Below are 18,284 nucleotides of genomic sequence, written 5' to 3' on the forward strand. Positions count from 1 at the left end.
TTAGAATCGGTCCTCCAGGGATGGCCGTAGCCTTCCCCCCCCGCGCACGTGTGTGCGGGTGTGTGCGTGCGTGCGTGCTACGTGTACCGTACGATGCGTGCCTGCCGATGGCTCCCCGTTGGGGAGGGACCCACGCCAGAAGGAGGTGGCGTTGCCTCACGTCCGCGTCTGCGCGCGAGCGATCCTCCGCGGACGCGGTCGCGTGCTAACCCCCCGGGCGCAGAGGACGGCGTCAGCGTTGGCGCCGTCCCGTCCGTCGGCGTCGAGGCTAAACTGTCGGCGTGTCTCTCGCCCCTGGAGGTCATGTCGCCATGGGGAGGGGGCGGGGGGTGGGGGGTGAGCGCGGTGCCGCCGGTGACATTGTCACCGGCGAAACGGGCTCCCCTAATCAGCCGGCGTCTCGTGACTTGCCAACACGCGCGTCCCCATGAATGTGAATTCCTAATTGTTCAATCACAAGCCGACTGCATCGTATTCATCGGTGTGGCTTTTTTATTTTTTTATTTTTACTTAATTTTTTTTCCCATCGTCCCCGGGCCCGCGCCAATTACGAGATTTCAATCTCGGCGCAATCAAGTGGCGAGGGGGGCGGCTCACGCGTGCGCGCGCGCTGTGTTTGCCGTCTCCGTGTAATTCTCTCCGATGTTAAACATGCATCTGGGAGGGCTCCTCGCGGCAGAGGGGCCGCGCGCCACGCTGCACCTGCCTAATTGAGTGGTAATGAGCTGTCAGGAGTGGGGTGGGGCTTGTGATTGGCTCTCTGCATGGGGTTGCCCCTGGTGCCAATGGGATGTATGGGAGCTGGCCCGCCCAGCTGGAGAACCATCCCCGCCAGCCTTGCCCCCCCCCCCCCCCCCCCACGCACACCCCCACCCACACACACACCACACACCCCCCACCACACCCCCCCCCGACAGAGGCCCGACTGGGGGGAGGGAAGGGAGGGAGGGGGTGGGGGAGGTGTCTTGCAAATTAGGATAAAGACGCCAAATCTGATGAGCGGGTTTGATTCACTTTGTGGATTTTGGTGAGGTTGCACGGCGTTATGCCTTCACCCCCCCCCCCCCGCCCCCCCACACACACCTCTATCCCCCTGACATTTCTTTAACTGCGTTCTGCTCCAGCCTACTTTTACATTTATTTGAATCGTTAACGATGATATAAACTTGCTACGCCATGTGCAAAGAAAAGGAGGGGTCTGGCTTTCCTTTTGGGGTAGCGGGGGGTTTTATAGAGTGCACTGTTGGGTTGGCCTCCTTTGTTGTGGTGGGAGGCATTGTGTCGGCATAGCCGCCCTTTGGATTTGAATAGGGCTCATTTGAAGGTGATTTTGATTTGCATTGTTATTTGATTTTTTTGGGGGGGAAATGTACTGCGATATTTAAAGTTGGCAGGTCTTTAAGCTTTGTAATTTGAACAAGAAATAATTGCTTTAATCCATTTCATCTTGAGTAATTGCCTTTGGTTAAAGCAGTTTTTTTGGACTCTGGCATCGGTCCAGCCTCCAGGCCATTCTACTCCACCAGCATGCCTTGACTTTCTCCTTGTACACCCACGTTACCTTGTGAAAAAGTGCTTGTCTTTTTCCCTTTCATTCAGCAGGGAGAACAGCATTTCCTTTCCCCTGTATTACTGTGTGCACCTGATCTGCTCTAAACCATTTTCTTCATCTCAATTTGTTCACAAAAGTGGATGAAATAGTTTAGGGGTATGTTATTCCATTTGATTTTCACCTTGCGCCGTCCGTCTGAGGTGACGCAGTGGGGGTGCCCAGGCGAACGGTTAGGTTTTACATGTTTGCGAAAAACGCCAAAGTACGTACGTGCGTCACGTCGCTTCATTGAATAGTCGGGAGTAATTATTTGTCAGGTAATGTTGAACAGGAAAAAAATAAATAGCCAATCTGGGGTCCCCGTGAAATGTGGCTAGTGGCCATGTGTTGATACTCTCACCGGGGAGATGGAAGAACCTGCTCCGCCGGGTACAACTGATTAAGATTCACATTCTGAAAACCACAGGCGCTCCAGGCGAGCGTGTCTCCTAGGGGACGAGATATTGAGCAGAGTTAAGTGTCAGACTTTGTTATATCATCACACTGCCGCGTGAAGCACGGAATATAAAAAAAAAAAAAAGAAAGAAAAGACGCCAACGGAATACTCTTGCTTACCGCAAGCCCCCCTCTACCCAACTCCCCCGGTCAGCTTGACAGTTCTCGAAGCCGGTTCGACAAACAGCTCACCGCAGATGTGTGTGTGTGTGTGTGTGTGTGTGTGTGTGTGTGTGTGTGTGTGTGTGCGTGTGCGTGTGTCTCTGCTCGGCAGATGCCGGAGTTCACTGGGAATTGTTTCCCCCTGCGTGGTTTCATATTTTCCCCTTTTATGTAGCTCTAATTTGTTTACAGACCGTAATAAGCCAATGCATATCTTCTTCCCTGGCACTTTGGCAGTTGTCCATTTTCTCAACTTCTATTGTTTTTCCTTTTTCTTCCCCTTTTGTTTATTTTGTCTTTTTTACGCAAAAAGGAACCTAATGAATCACGGGGATGATCCGCTGTAATGGTTTGACAGTTTAATTGTACTGGAGAATGGTTTATAAACGAATGTTGGGAACGTTTATAGTTGCCTTGGTTTTTAGTCATGCAGATGTTACATGCACGCACAACAAGGTAGTTATGTACTTTCACTCCATCTTTCCCGACATGGGTGCTTGCTACTCGGATATATAGCCTACGAGCGCAGTGACCTTATCTATTGTTTGTCGGGTGAATATTTGTAAGCAGCTTCGGAGGATTAATAGAGACATGCCGTGGTGCTTCTGCAGCTCTGGAACATTTGGACCTCTGGCAAGTGTCAGGGATTTCGGCAGCACATTAAATCTCTTAACCCGTTTTTTTTTCTTGTCTCTTTCTGTTTCCATACACTCTCGTTCCCACTGGATCCTCCTTGAATGCAACGTTAAAAAGAAAACATGGGCACTTCTTTTCATGTGTGGTCATTGCTGGGCAGCTCCGTAGCCAGTTGCCAGTAGTAGGGCTGGTGCCCGGAGCCCAGAGGGAAGAGGTTGAAAGGCAGCCAGTGCAGCTGTACATCCAGTCCAACCCTGCAAAGGCCTCCACTTTACACTGAAACCGGCCCTGGCAGAGGACGCCGCCGCGTTGATGAGCATGTCCGTCTTTATTGGCCGGCTTAAATGTCATGCACCGTGAGCCCAGTCATCTCATGCTCTGGCCGGCCAATGGGGGCTCTCCTTGCAATTACCGATCGGGGCCAGCGTGTTCCAATCTGGAGAAGGAACCGAGGAGCGCTCGCCAAATTGCCAAATGATTGTCGGCGGTAAATAAAAAGCAGACATCTCCTTTTGATGTTCTGTATGTGCGTGCCTCACTTCCAAAAACGCTGTGGCGCAATCACATTTGAAAGCAGTTTGCGCTCCCAACATAACAAGGGGGACCAATCAAAACAATAACTGTGGTTCCTTTTGACAAAGCCCTTGGCTCACAATTGTCAGAAGATGTAAGCTGACTCATCCACACAAGAAGGGCATGTATCCCTGGGAGCGAGGGGGGGCAAGGCGGCGATGGTGACTCTTCCCCCTTCCGTGTTCCCTGCCCCTCTCCATCGGTGCTCCAGCAGATGATTTACATGGCTAGTCGCTAGTTAAGTCCCATTATTATTATTATAATATAATGAAACAAAATTCTAATGAATAATTTTCGCTCCCTGCACTCTGTCTGTATTTAATTCTGCTCAGGTCTTCTGCAGACTCGGGCCCTGTGGAAATAAGAATGCATTGATTATTTTCCATCTAGTAAATATCCCACCGACTGAGGAATAACATGCCTTCCGCCCTAATTGGTTTGTTTATCTTGAGCAACAGACTCTGGGTTTGTTTGGACTCTGGCTGGCATCCACACACAGGCACATCCATACACACACACAGGCACACACACACTCCCGTATGCACACACACACACACACACACACTCAGAGGCACACACACACACACACACACACACACCCCTGCATGATTACTTACCTTGGGAGGCTGCTCCTGGAGCAAGGTTGATGTTCTCTGCACAGACATCAGCCTGTCATTCTCCGCGCTTAGGTGACAGCCTTTGCCAAGACAGATTTGTTACAGGAAAAATAAATTCAGGCCTAAAAAGGGATTGATTTAAGGACGAGGACGAGGCTGCTGGGTGGTTGGGGGGGTGGGGGGCGGTGTGGGGGAGGTGCATTGATGGGTGAGGAGTGGAAGGAGGAGGGGGGGGGCTCCTAGAAACATTTCGACACTCTGTAGGGCTGGGGTTGGATCCAAACAAGCTGCCAACAGTGGCTTTATGTATAATTGATAAAGTGTATGTTCTTGGTGTCAGCCCTAAAGAGAGAGCTAGGACTATATCAGGAAGCTATTTTTCCTCCTCTGAGGCGAGCATCATTTTTATTTTCTCCACCCCCGTTCCCTGCCTTATCTTTTCAGCCCAGGGAGCCCCGTGGAAATTATCGCATTTTTCTCCTCCTTTTTGAAGGCACCGTAGAGCAAGTGGTTCTTAAAGAAAAAAAAGAAAAGAAAAAGAAAGCACATCCTGTTCTTGTGCCTATTAGTGTTGCAGGTACGGGGCCAGATAGATAACCGTCTGTAAAAAGTTGACTGTACATCCTGAGCTATCGGATTAGCCATCTCGCTCTTGACACCTCGACGCATTAATATTAGCTATGGGGGGAGACTCCATCCTGCTGAAAGCAGCATAAAAGGATTAATGCAACGCTTTTTTATTTTTTTTTATCCTTTCGGAAATAATGCCCCCTTCATCGAGCCGATCTGACACGGCGGCGGCTAATGATGACATTGAACGGAGCCAGGATAAGTAAGGAGGCGTCCTCCCCCGTGTCATGCCTCTGGATCGTTGGCCATTTGCATTCCGCCGGCTCAAAGCGTATTGATTTTGCTGAGGGGGCAAGCGTTTTTTTTTCCCTCCCCTCTCACCGTAGCTCCTGAGCAAGAGAATAAGTGCTTCCCAATCATCAATGTCCTGTAGGTAATGACAATCCCTTGCCCCCCCCCCCCCCCCGCGCGCCCAATAACGTGCTCCATCATTCTTGTCACACTGTATGCCTCCACTTCACCTCGGAGCACTTTGTGCCGCCGCAATTACAGTGCATAAAACACAATATGGCAGCCCGGTCCGCAAAAACCCGCCCGGCAACAAGGAGACTCGGCGGCGGCAAATCGCTCTCTCCGCTCATTCCGATATGATATTATCATATAATGTTGTTCTTATAATATATATAAGAACAGCTTGAGTGGTTGTACATAAATAGAACACTATATTATAGTGTTCTATCTATGTATAACCACTATAATGACGGCACAAGGTGTTCCGCACTCGTAAATGGATCTGAGAACAGGTGAGTGTGTGGTCGGTGTGTGTGGCGTGTTAGCTCTCTCGCTGTAGGTTTTTTCCTTTTCTTTTTCTTACCAACTCTTGTTGGTACAGAAATCTGTTCCTGCTCTAAAGTGCTCAGAGGAGTGTTTGATTTATGTAACCCCCCCCCTCCCTCCCTCACTCCTTCCCTCCCTCACTCCTTCCCTCCCTCCTCCCTTTTCCTCCTTTCTCTCCCTAACGTTCCTCACCCACACACTTGACCCCTCATGACTGCGACTGTCTGGGGGTATGGGGGGGGGGGGGTTGTCTGGCAAGTAAACAGGATATGTCACCGCATGGGGTCTGCGGAACCGACCACGCACAGAGAATTTAAATCAAGCACTTTAAATCGACCCCCCCCCCCCCCCCCCCCCCCGATAAAAAGAAAGCAAATAAATAAATAAATAAAAAGACAAATGATTGTGCTTCACCGAGGGGAGGGTCTCCTTGAACCCACCCGAGTGATTTGATTATGTAGGGGTTAAGGGGAGCTAAACAACTATAATAATAAATCTGTCACACTTTTAATAAGATGTGCCAGTCTGTATTGGAAATGATGGCCCTTGGGAAGTGGCTCCCGGGCATGTCTGACAACGCTGGCACTGTGCGCTCTGCTAAATTACAGTTCGGGCCCCCAGGTAGTTTTTATTTTGTCCGAGATGATAAAACGGCATCGATGTCAGCTGATTCTCCTGTATGTTTGTGTCTGTGTGTCTCTCTCTCTCTCTCTCTCTCTATCACTCTCTCTCGCGCTCTCTGTGTCCCTGTCTCTCTTTCAAGGACTTGTGTCAATATGTTCCTTGTCCCCTCTCCTCTGGCTTTAATGAGAATTTAATGTGCTCCTATTCCTGTCCCCGTCTTTCTTTAAACCCAGCCACCCTACCAACCCCCTCCCCCCTCTGCCCCACAAATAATTAGAAAGCAAATCTTAATTTCTGATTTGCAATTACCGGCTGCAGTTGCACAACACCAGGCGGAAGTGCAAAGGGATTTAGGTGTGATGTTGGCCTTCAGTGTGTCTGTAGTGTGTGTGTGGTGCATGTGTGTATGTTTGTGGTGTGTGTGTGTGTGTGTGACTGGACATGTACTGGGACACAGGAGATGGAGCGATTAGATTAAATGCTGCAAAGCCCGGCTGTTTGTGCGTAGAATGTGATTTAGTCGTAGGGGTGAGGCAACCCACTGGTGGTGGTGGGGGGGGGGGGGGGGGGGGGGGGGGGGGGGGCTGTGTGACGGGTGAGGGGACAGACTGGCAGTGACGTCGAGGCGGTAATGGCTCCCAATGAGGAGGAATGACCCCTCTCAGGCAACACCTCCCCCGAAGGCTAACACCGAGCCCGCCTAGTCCAAACCCCACTGCCCAACGGATTCTTCTTCTTCTGCTTATTCTTCTTCTTTTTCTTCTTCTTTTCCCAGGGTTTCCTCTACAGAGCTATTAATAGTCCCAGCTAGGCCTGGCCAATAAAACAATAAATGATCTTATTGTGATAGACTTTTGATCAATATTAATACAAAACATGTTCAATATATATCGATAAGAGACTGGACCACCGAATCTAGCAGCTGGGTTTGTTACACAAACACAGTCCGATTACTTATTTACAATCTTTTAGTGTTTTCCGACATTGGAGTAGTTATCAATGAAGAACAGTGGAAGGTCATATTAAGTGTTAAACAGAAGTGTTGAAATCCAGCATGGTAATTCCTAGTCTTTTTAGGTCAATAAAATTATCAATAGTTATCGATATCGATCAATATGATCAAGTTATAGCGTGATATGTCTTTCAGCCCATATCGCCCAGGCCTAGTCCCAGCGCCGTAAACTAAGCGTTATTCGGGGTAAAACGTTTCCGCTTCACTCCCATCACCCTGTTTCTATTTTCATTACCATCAAACGCCCGCCTCTGCCTATTAAGACATCGGGGTGGGGGGGGGGGGTGTCGGTGATCAGGCAGGGGGGGTTCACAGATGAGAGGCGGTTCGCTCACATGTCGGGGCGTTCGGAGCGGCAGAGCGCTGATCCTGGCGCCGGCGGGGAGATGCAGGGGTGATCACCGGGATCTGACAACCAGGATCAGTGGGGGATCTGAGCCGCGTGTGTAAAAAAAAAAAAAAGAGAAAAAGCCCCTGTTTGTTTTGACACCACCGCATAGTTGCCTCTGTTGCCCCCTTGTCCTGCCCTCCTCCTACCCTACCCCCCCCCACTGTCCCGGTTGTCACGTCGCAAAGCATCGGGCTGGAGAACACTGCTGGCTGACTGGCTCATGAAAAATGCAGTGACTCCCGTCACCACACCCCCTGCCCCCCCTGCCCGCCCCTCTCCTCCTCCTTCTGTACAACAGTCAACGGCGTGCCTATGATACCCATGTCCTATCATATCCATGTCATGTCGGCCCGTATATTAATTATGTAGCAAGTATAGCGGCGGCGTTGGGGGAGGAGGAGGAGGAGGTAGGGGGGGACCGACCGACCAACGTGTGACGACCACTTACAGTCCCGGGCGGATCACCACAGTGTCACTGCATAAACAAGACTTAACCAGGGACGCCCAGTCTGTTTTACCGCTCAGCCCCGTGAGTAAATAAACTCCCTATAGCCCGCCCGTTTTTATGGCAGGCACACAAACAGAGCCAGTGATTTCTCTCTCTCTCTCTCTCTCTCTCTCTCTCTCTCTCTCTCTCTCTCTCTCACTCTCTCTCTCTCTCTCTCTCTCTCTCTCTCTCTGGGCTCTGGGGCCACGTCTTTATTCTTGGCTCCCGTGTCGAGGCTCACTCCATCCAACCGTCGTGGTCACTTTTTCCGGTTCAGCTGAGGTGTTCGACCCCAGGGGTCACCCGGGCCCCGGGGTTTTTTTTAGTTTCCCTCTCGGTTGGCTGCGTTCACACTCGCTCTCGCTCCTCGTCCGTTCCCTGGTCAAAAAACAAAACAAAAAACTGTCACCCCCCCCCCCAATAGGAACCCTCAGCGGGGGGGGTGCGGTGTCCCAAATAAAACACACAAACATAAAACCACAGTGATATATTTCCTCATGTGATTTGCCAGTTTATGCCCGTTGGTCATGTCAGTAAACGCCGTCACTCGGCAGTTGGCCCGCACGCCAAAGTCATTTCCAGGCTCTTTTTTTTCCCCAAGTTCTCCCACGGCGGCAATCAGCACTCGTACGTATCTCGTCACCGAATGAACGAATGAACGAGGGGAGGGATGGAATCTTCCGATGGATTCCTCTTGAAGTACAGCTGTTTCCCTCCTGTCCTCCTCTTCCTCCCCTCCACCAACAAACGCTCTCTCAGGATTAGACCCACTACAAACACTCCAGTGGCATTAATCTTCTTTTAAGGACCGCATTCAAAGGTTTTTTTTTTTTTGTACACAATGCGACCAAAAAAATGAAAAAATGAGCTTATGCCAAAACGGATATGGCTCATCAGAATACTAATATGATGTGATAGCGCGCGTCATGCTGGCTGACGTTAACCCCTTCGCCGCAGCCGAACGATGAGTCAACAGTGAGCGGCGTGCTTGATAACGCTGGGAGGACCACAGGGCTCCTACCAGGGGGGGGGGGGGGGCCTTGATTGCAGCGGTTTTGGCAGGGATCGCCGAAAAAGTCGGAAAAGGCGATGATCCGTTGATCCACAGCCCCGGGAGACAGGGTTTTTTTTTTTTTCCCAAAGACGTATTATGAAGCCGTCACGTCTTGTTTTGCACATGCCTCCTTTTGTAAGACGGCCTTGTGGCAGACAATGCGCTCTGGCGCGGCGTCCACAATGCGCCCAAGCACTCGCCATTGTTCGGGCTCATCCGACGAGACGCCCCATTGAGCGCGCGCGGGTGGCGGCGGAGCTCAGATAAGTCTGCCGCTGTGTCACGCGTCGGCGTGTTTACTGGTGTGGTCGTTGTCGGCGATTCGGGTTCCTCGCGGTAGGCGTCACGATGTAAACGTCTCGGTAAACGATGTGATGGTTGATTGGGATTGACGTTATCGTGATGTTAACGGGGGTATGCTTCTGCCATGTTATGGTGATGAGGTTCGGGGGGGTTGCGGTTATGTGAATGCCATGCTGTTTTGGCGTCAGTGCGGTAGCAGATTTCTTTATCTCCGTTCCCAAACCGCTATGTGTACAGCTACCCCATTGAGCTGACTTTTGATTGATACACCTGGCAGATAAAGGACATCGAAGCATCCCGTGTGTGTGTGTGTGTGTGTGTGTGTGTGTGTGTGTGTGTGTGTGTGTGTGTGTGTGTGTGTGTGTGTGTGTGTGTGTGTGTGTGTGTGTGTGTGTGTGTGTGTGTGTGAAGAACATGGTTTTCACATGCCGCCCAGACACATCTCACACATGTTGAGCTTGTCAGTGCACATCTTTGAAGATGCAAATGTGACAACCACATGTAACCAACCGCCCATAGAGAGGCTGAGATGCTCAGGCGCCCCCCCCCCCCCCCCCCCCCCCGGGTCCTAAATGGCTGCCAGGCATCGTACACAGCCCAGAGAGTTCCTGCCTTTACAATGGACGGATCGAGGTTGGATGTTGACAACCTTAGGTGCATTCATTCATCATTGACTTAAGGGAAATCAATACACAATGCAATCAATACATCATCACCTAATTCAGTCAGTTAATGTTTTTTTTTATTTTTTGTATTATTGAAAGTAGTTAATGAATAGTGAATGAATACTAGAATAATTACAACTGAAATCAATATTAACTTGGCTTGCCACGTTGTAACCGCGGAGAGAAAAAAAGGGGGTAAATAATTATGAATAATTCGAGTCTGTTCCCCCAGCATCATCTGTCATCGCAGTAGTACTCCATCGCACTCCGCCAGCCTTTGAAATGTTCTCCCCAGCACCTAGTCTGGCGGCACGTGGCTGACCAGTCGTGGCGCCCCCTCAGCTTCTCATTTCAATATCTGAAGCGAAAGGTCAGAATCGTATATTCAGCGGGGCAGCGGCGAGAGTGGCTTTACATGGTACCCGTTCAGCCTGGCACGGCCCCACATGTCCAGAGCCCTCAGACGATCAAAACTAAGAGCTAATGAATCATCCAGGTCGGCCGCTGTGAAACATTCATGGGCGGCCCCCTTTGCATTGGGACCAATTTGGGCGACCCCCCACCCCCACCCTGTTGGCCCCTTGCACACCGGGGCCAGGGAAGCCCCTCCTTTGCATTGTCATATCAATATTCCGCTGTTGATGTCCAGCTGAGATGAGTCTGGCTGCTCTTTCTCAACACGGCCTCATTTGCATTCACAGCGAGAGCCCGAGACGGAGCCTTAGCATGCCTGCCTCTCCACCACCTCGACCCTCCCCTGCCCCCCCCCCCCCCCCCCCCCCCGCCCCATCTCCCCCGTCTCCCCCCGTCTCCCCCAGTTCCCGTCCCCCCACCCTTGTTCTAGACACTACTGTTGCTTCCACCTCCACCCCCTAGCCCTCTCTCTCTCCCTCTCTCCACCCCTCTCTCTCTCCCTGTCTTTTTTTCCTACAGGGAAAGGTTTCTTTATTCGTGGCATGCCGGAGAAGAGCCCTCTGAGGATTACATTGGCTAAGCCCTTATCACTTCAGGAAATTCACTGCCTGCTTAAAAAAGTGGTAGGAGCAGAAAATCAAGGGGAAGTGCTATTCTTTTTTAACTTTCTCCTTATTCCCATGGAAAGTTATTACGTGTTTGAAGAAAAGTCCTTATTTTTGGCACTCAAGTTTTTTTTTTTTTTTTTTACTTTACCCGTAACCGTATTTCATATTTCAACCCCCAAGCATTTTTTTCCTTTTTTCTATTTTGTGCAGTGGAAAATGTGAAGGCAGGTGCGCGAAAAAGAAGAAAGAGGGAGCAAGGGGGTAGAGGGAGGGAGAAAGTGAGGGAGTGAGAGAGAGAGAGAGTGAGGGAGAGAGAGAGTGAGTGAGAGTGTTACTCGCGGCCCAGGCAGGGCTGTGCTTACTAGGAAGCGCTGTTAAACATCCAGGGGAAATGTTTGTTATTCTAATGGGAAACCACCATGGCAACCGCTAGTGAAGTCCCAAAGCTTTGTGCGGGGTATAGGCACGCAATCCTCCCACCCCCACCGCCACCACCACCCCCACCCTCCCATTTCTTCACTGGCAATGAGTGAATAGAATAAATTCTTTGCCTCTGCATCACCTGAGATTCAAGTTTGAAGGCGGATATTTGTGGATATTTGTCTTTGAAATCGGTGCGATTTGTGGCCACTAGTGTTTCATGGGGTTGGGTGTTTTTAAGGCGGTGTGTGATGGGGGTGTATGTACTGTGGCTGCGAGCTGGAGTCGAGAGCAGCAGCAGCAGCAGTGGGGCGGTTGGCTGGCACTTCATGCTTTTTCGCTTCACGACACGGGACAACAAAGGTGTATACACTGCTCAAGTGCCTTATAAAAGGAAAACAAGCTCTCTCTGCAGTTGGGTGACTTTTGCAATTAATCCTTCTTGTCTTCGGCGTGGATGCCTTGCATATCTCAGACAGGCCTTAATGAATTAAGTTATTTTCATTCCCCACACCTTTTCGCGTCCATTAAAATGCTGTGGAGGGCTTTTAAGAGAATGTGCGGAGGGGTGTTTGGGTGGGCCGGCTGGGAGGGTAAACCTGTCGGGTGAAAAAGCCCTAGTTTTTAAAAGGTTCCAATAACTCGTAAGCCCTTCTCAGTTCGTACACCTTCTTTCTCTCCCTCTGCAGATTTCCTTAAGTGGCTTATGTGAATTGCAATTTCCCCATTGATGCCGGGGGAATTGACAGAATACACAAGTTGTGACTGTGTATGAACCCCTGCATCGTGTGGTGACGGCGGCCACGGCGGAGAGGGTTTCACACACGCGCATGCACGCACGCACGCACGCACGCGCACACACAGGCACACACACACAGGCACAGGCACACACATGCACACACAGGCACACACACACACACAGGCACATGCACACACACACAAACACACGCGGTGCGTGGAGATTGTCCACCCCCTGCGCTATGGGAGTATAGGCTGACCTGAAGCTAAGCCACCAGCCGGAACAGCCCTCCATCAACTCCAGCTCACAAGACTGCCCTCTTATCTGCTGGCATTTCTGGCCGATACACACACACACAGCCAGGGAGTGATCCAGTTTTGCGACATGACATATCTGGTATTGTGGCGTGCTCGATCGGATCACCACCTCTTGTGAAATATAATGCTTTTAACTCCATCGCTCCCGCCTTCGTTTTTTTTTTTCTCCCCTCCTTTTCTCTAAACAACTGTAGCAGGGAGACAGAGAGCAGTCTGTTTGCTCGTCTTGGCCAGGGGCCAGAGGCTCTTTCTGATATAATCCCCCACCATCGATCAGACTTTGTTTACCCTTACATGGTTTCACTCCCCTCCAGCAATTAGCAGACAACCTTCAACCTCCTGCCTCTCAGACCGGCTTTCTTGCGTTTATTTTTCCCTTAAGTGGTCATTTTTCATGTTGAGCATAAGCCCCGAGTAAGTGTGGGCGTACATTAAGTAACAGTGTCTCCTCTCCTGGGCCGTGACACATTGTGTGCGCGTGGTTGAGTGGTCGCTCCGGTTCAGACCTTCCCTTTTCGTATATTGATTTCATTAAGTCTTTGATGAGCTCTGCCACGGTCAGAAACCCTCGGCACACACACACACACAGAGAGTAACCTCTCGTTTTGAGAGGATGCCTGCATTAGGCAGATCTCTGTCACGTCAGCGCTCGGCTGTGGTAAACCCTCCTATTTCCTAGTGTTGTGAAACCATCCAAATGGCAGATTAGCATGGCTCTTCCACTGAGGCGTTTGTAATGAATAACAGGAGTGGGACGAGACTGCGCTTGGCTCGAAGACGGCACCGTTCAGTGGCGCTGGATATTGTTGTGTAATCACAAACGTAGAAACCAATCGCACACTGCGACCCTGAGAACCAGACAGATTTCCGCTCCTCTTTGCATCCATCCCCTGCAGATCTCTGCAGCTTAACCCTAACCCCACCTCACCCTGGAGGGAGAACCTCCCAAAGTATAGCGCAGGGGAGAGGAACTGAATTGCGTTCTGATTCCAGAGGCAATTCCTCAGTATCTTACAGTGACCTGTGTTTGACTTGTACTTTTACCCTATGGAATCATTTACATGGCGTTTCACTTGTATTTCAGATGAAACCTTTAATTCGTTTGATCAAGTGCTAGGTTTCGGTGTACTGTGGTGGTACTTTAGCCCGCCCTTCCCAGAGTATCGGGGAAGGATTGCCAAAGCACACTCGACAGCAAACTGCAATTTAAGTTTTAATATAATCCAGTGCCTCCGTCTTAAGAATAATAAACAGAACCAAAAACAGCTACCCACCGGTGTTTTTCTTGCTGTTGTTTTTGTGGCCCATGCTCTGCCTCTGTCTATGTTTACATCATCCCGTCAGTCTCAAAGCCCTCTCCTCCTCGGGCCTGAACAAAGGCAAACTGAATGGAGTTGACTTGAAGTGTCACCAGAGCTCCGAGTGGGAGAAAACACAGGGCGACGACTAAGCAGATGAACCGTAAAGTTTCCCAGCCTTGACAGCTACTGCTTTCCCCACCAGTCTCCATCTTCCCCGGCTCGCTTGTTGCTTTGTCTTCTTTTGGGTTCTCTGTGGTTTTTTGTGTTGATTGCTTTTTCTTTGTAGATATATTGTTGTTGTTTATACTGTTTTACTACCGTATTAGGCATTTTAGCAAAGGATTTTCAGTGCATTTTGTTAACGAGGATGTGTCAGGATGCATAACTTTTTATGTTTAAATAGCAATATTTCCCTGCAAACAGGGACATATTGTCATATTGTGAAGGAATTCATTATGCATGTAAGAGTACACTCCATTTCCCTCTTGGATCATTTTGTTAATACTCTTTGGACATAAAGTGGTGCACCAATTGCTTCAGTTGAACATAACTTGTTGTATACACTAAGAAAACGGCACAAATGCATTGAGATCTTTTTGTCAATACTAGAATAGAATCAGTTTAGAGCTGGAGAAAACAATATATTTGACAGCTTACTCACTTAAGTTTAATCATTTTCCTCGAAGCTCAAATTGCCCTCAATTGTCACTATACAAATTATGGATGCTGAATTCTAGCAAGCTCTTATTCAGCAAATCATGATACTGTGGGAAAAGCCATGTAATATACTGTGCTCATTTTAAATTCTAATTTGGCGATTAGGCAGAGGGCTGTTGATAGCAGTTAGTGTTTTCATCCGAGGGCTGCCTTATTACAATTGCAATTAGATGATATTTAAAATAGCTATGAATAATTGAACTGTTCACTTTTTGCCACATGCTCTCTCCCCACGTGTCTTGTTCACACCCACACACCCACACACACCCACCCACCCACTGCAGTTAATATTTGCCCGAATTTAAGCAGCCCAAATGCCTTCAACGTGAAACAACAGGCAGCACGCTCCTGCGTTGAACTTGACAGCTTTCACCCAGCGCCGTGGAAAGGAGGCCCCTCTTGCTTCTCATGCTGTTCAGACGTAAAATGGCAGACAGACAGGGTTTGGAGGTTAACGTTGGGGTTCTCACCCTCCCTTAACCCCCCCCCGGCCCCATGCCCCTCCAACTCCCAACTCTTGCCAGTACTACTGACATCGCAAAGGAGGGGAGAAATATGTATCAAATTAACTCGGAGAAACAGGACCGGCAGGCCCGCCCTGCCCTGTTGTCTTTTCCAGCAATCAGGGCTTTGTTATTTCAGCCTTCCAACCAAAACCTGAATGGGATTCAACGGCTTCGGCAATTACCTGCAATTTTCCGACCCGGTGCGCTAGCCCTAGCCCGAGAGTGTTGGCGCACAGTGAGATATTGTCTTGCCTAGCTTAAGTGCGCTAATTCATTTACATCTGCGGAGTCGAGCATTACGAAAATAGAACCGTTTCACTTCTGTGCAGCGCCGTCGAGGAATGTCCGCCGAGATTTGCTTTTCTGTCTGCGCGCTAACCTCTGTGATTACCAAGGAGTTGAAGCTAGTACCCCCTCCCCCCCCCCCACCTCCCCCTGTATACAGTGTGGACAGCACATTACAGAGCCCCTGCTTAATACATCTGACCCATATATTATTTCCTACTCAAGGCAGCCCAAAGAGTGAAGAAAAAATAGAAGCTGGAGCCTCAACATCTGTTTTCGTATTGGTCTGCAGACTCTTTATTTCATTTTTCCGTCAGCCCTTACCAAATCCTCTTCCATTGTCCATTAACTCCAAAGATGTGTGTGCATTTGTGTGTGTGTGTTGGCGTGCGTGCGCCTGTGTGCGTGTGTGTGTCTGTGTGTGTGCGCGCGCATGTGTGTGTGCACGTGTGTGTGTGTGTGTGTGTGTGTGTGTGTGTGTGTCAGAGGGATGTTTCCCCTTCAGAGGTACTGAAGGAGACAGAACTGGCTAGCGCCAAAATGCTAATTAAGTACAGTGTGGAAGACAAGGACACTTGAGAGCGTATGCATTAGCAAGTTTAACTCCCTGCAAACCAAACAGTTTGTTCTTTCCCTGGCTGCCCGAGACGGTGGAAAAACAACCGTTCCTAAGAAAAAAACATAAATCAACAAGCTCCAAAGCCTGAATCGAATGCATACGTATGCCTGTGCATAGTGTGTTTGTCTACATGGTGTTCTTCTTCTTTTTTTCCACACACTTTTTTTCCCCCCCGAAGAAACAAGCGTTTGCACTTCGTTGGAATGTTTATTCTCTCACTCTCTCTCCCCGACGTAGCGGTGCTAACATATGGTATGTGTAAGGGGAGTCGCTTTGTGCCATGCCCTAAATCATTCTGTGGATTAGTATTGGCATTTAAATGCTCTCGGTCTCTGAATCTAGTCTGTTTTAGATCCCAAGTTCATTCCTTGGCATTTGCGCTGCTGCCTCTTGGGCTGGCCTCTTACCCCCGGCCAACACATTTCTTGAAAACTCTTGTAGCTTCACAGCAGAGCAAAGCCCGCCTTTTGAAGAGACCCCCAAAGCCCACCTCTCACGTTGTCTCACATCAGCTGTCGGCCATAGGAATCCGTCAAACGTCTCAGAATGTTGTGGTGACAGAGCAACCCCAGTAACCTCTCGTTAAGGCTGAGGCGGTTTTTCCGGTGGGTTACGCGCGAGTCGTTTGTTTGCCGTTAAATGAACGCACTTGTGGTGGCAGAGGTTAATGTAATTATGTTCTCTGATGCCCGTGCGGCCCGGCGCTGTGACACACACTCCCCTGAAGTGCTTCCGAGGTTGGCTTGCGTGTTTGGGTTTTATATACACTCATTAGGGCGACCTTGGCCAGGTATTTTTACTGCCCTGGCCCTTCAGTTACTGTCTCCATATCTCATATGAAGCAGAAAAAGGGCATAATGGAAACATATGCTCGTATTATCGTTGCCAATTGGGTCATATTTAAACCAGAGAGCATTTAAAGAAATCAATTCTGGATTGGTTAGTCAGTAGTGTCTCTAACCAGTTGTTAAATCCACTGTTTGTGGCACATTTATGTGGCTCATGGGAGCTTAGCCAAGTTGATAATCCCCCCTCTGCCCCTCTTCATCTACTACATGGCCTTTACAAGTTGGCCCTGGTCCAAACCCTTCACAACGAATGGTTGAGTCCCTTACGTATCTGATGTGTTCGGAGAGAACATGATACATTACGACGGAGCAGATGTGGTCTGTGGTTGGATCTTCTTGCAGTCGGATCAAACAATCTAGCACTGCTTGAGATGCTGAATCAGGCTATATGGACCTGGTTTTTTTCAAGGAAAAAACTGTTTGATTTTCTTTTACCGGTGACCTAATTGGCATTATTCCTCATTTCGGAAACCGTCTAGCTCCTCCAATTAATCAACCACGTTCAGGCCTTCAACATCCAATTTTGTCGAAATGAGATGCTTAGCCGAACGCGAAAGCAATCTTATCATCCTCGTGTTGCTGTCAAATAAACACTCACGAGCACCTGCAATCTCTCACCCGCATCCAAGGAGCCGGAGAGCTGGCAGCACTCACCTCTGTGCTCCCCCACTGCGCGGTGAGATTCTGTTTTCATGTGTGTGTTGTGGTAAAACAGCAGGCCCCCTCCCACAGCATACAGGGGTGGAGGGGTGGGGGGGGGGTGAGGCATATATCTGGGAGCACAGAGGCAGGGCATGCCAGAGGTGTCTGGAGGGGTGGATAGAGGCGTACTCGACTGATGATGCTCCAAACATTGGCCATCGATCCGACGGCACCAGGCGGGTTGTTCGTCTAAAGATAAGTGAAGGAGAACAGTGTGTAGCGTCAGGGCACGCCGCCGATCCGCGTGACGTCTCTGTCTGTGTAATGAACCCGCCGGCACTGGAGAGCAGTGGAGGGTGGAGGGAGGGATGGCTGGCTGGCTGGCTGGCCGGACGGAGGGACTGACGGAAGGACGGATGTAGGTGGGGGGGCTGTCTATGGTAATGACAGAGGGGCCCGTGTCAGGGGCAGCCTTTGAACAGCTTTGATAAGCAGCGCTGCTGGGGAGCTGCTGGGCTTCCCAGACGACAAGGAAATTAGCAGCGCAACACGCCGCTCCCTTAAAGGAGCCGCAATGGCCCGACTTTTGATGGAGAGGGGGGGGGGGGAGGGGCATAAACGAGGCAGCCATATTTGAAGGTCGCTTTAAAGAGGTAATTGTGCGTATTCTTTACATGGCACGCTCTGAGTAATGGCAAGTGTCAAACAAGTACATCATCAAACAGTATTGTAAACACTCTCCCCCAGTAGGATTTAAAATAGACGGAGGGAATTAAGAGAGGCTTTTTTTTTCTTTTTTTCTCTCCATTCTTCCATCTTCTGTGGCCACCTCTGGTGCCACAAATGAAAACGTCCTTCCCAAAATAGATCATTTTTTACCCTTCAGATGT

At 49.7% G+C, this 18,284-nt stretch overlaps 1 protein-coding gene across 1 annotated transcript in view; it reads left to right on the plus strand.

The window, feature by feature from the left end:
* Nucleotides 1-93: 93 nt before the first annotated feature.
* The window catches only part of LOC311366766 (adenosine kinase-like), a gene marked incomplete at its 5' end in the record, with an annotated part of 46,377 nt that continues 28,186 nt past the window's right edge, over nt 94-18,284 (plus strand). Inside the window, one exon of the mRNA XM_084485553.1 lies at nt 94-354. Within this exon, the coding sequence (XP_084341679.1) occupies nt 94-354 (261 nt within the window). The remainder of the gene's footprint in view (nt 355-18,284) is intronic.

Source organism: Micromesistius poutassou (assembly GCF_964030765.1).
Source record: "Micromesistius poutassou genome assembly, chromosome: 21".
Classification (NCBI taxonomy): Eukaryota; Metazoa; Chordata; class Actinopteri; order Gadiformes; family Gadidae; genus Micromesistius; species Micromesistius poutassou.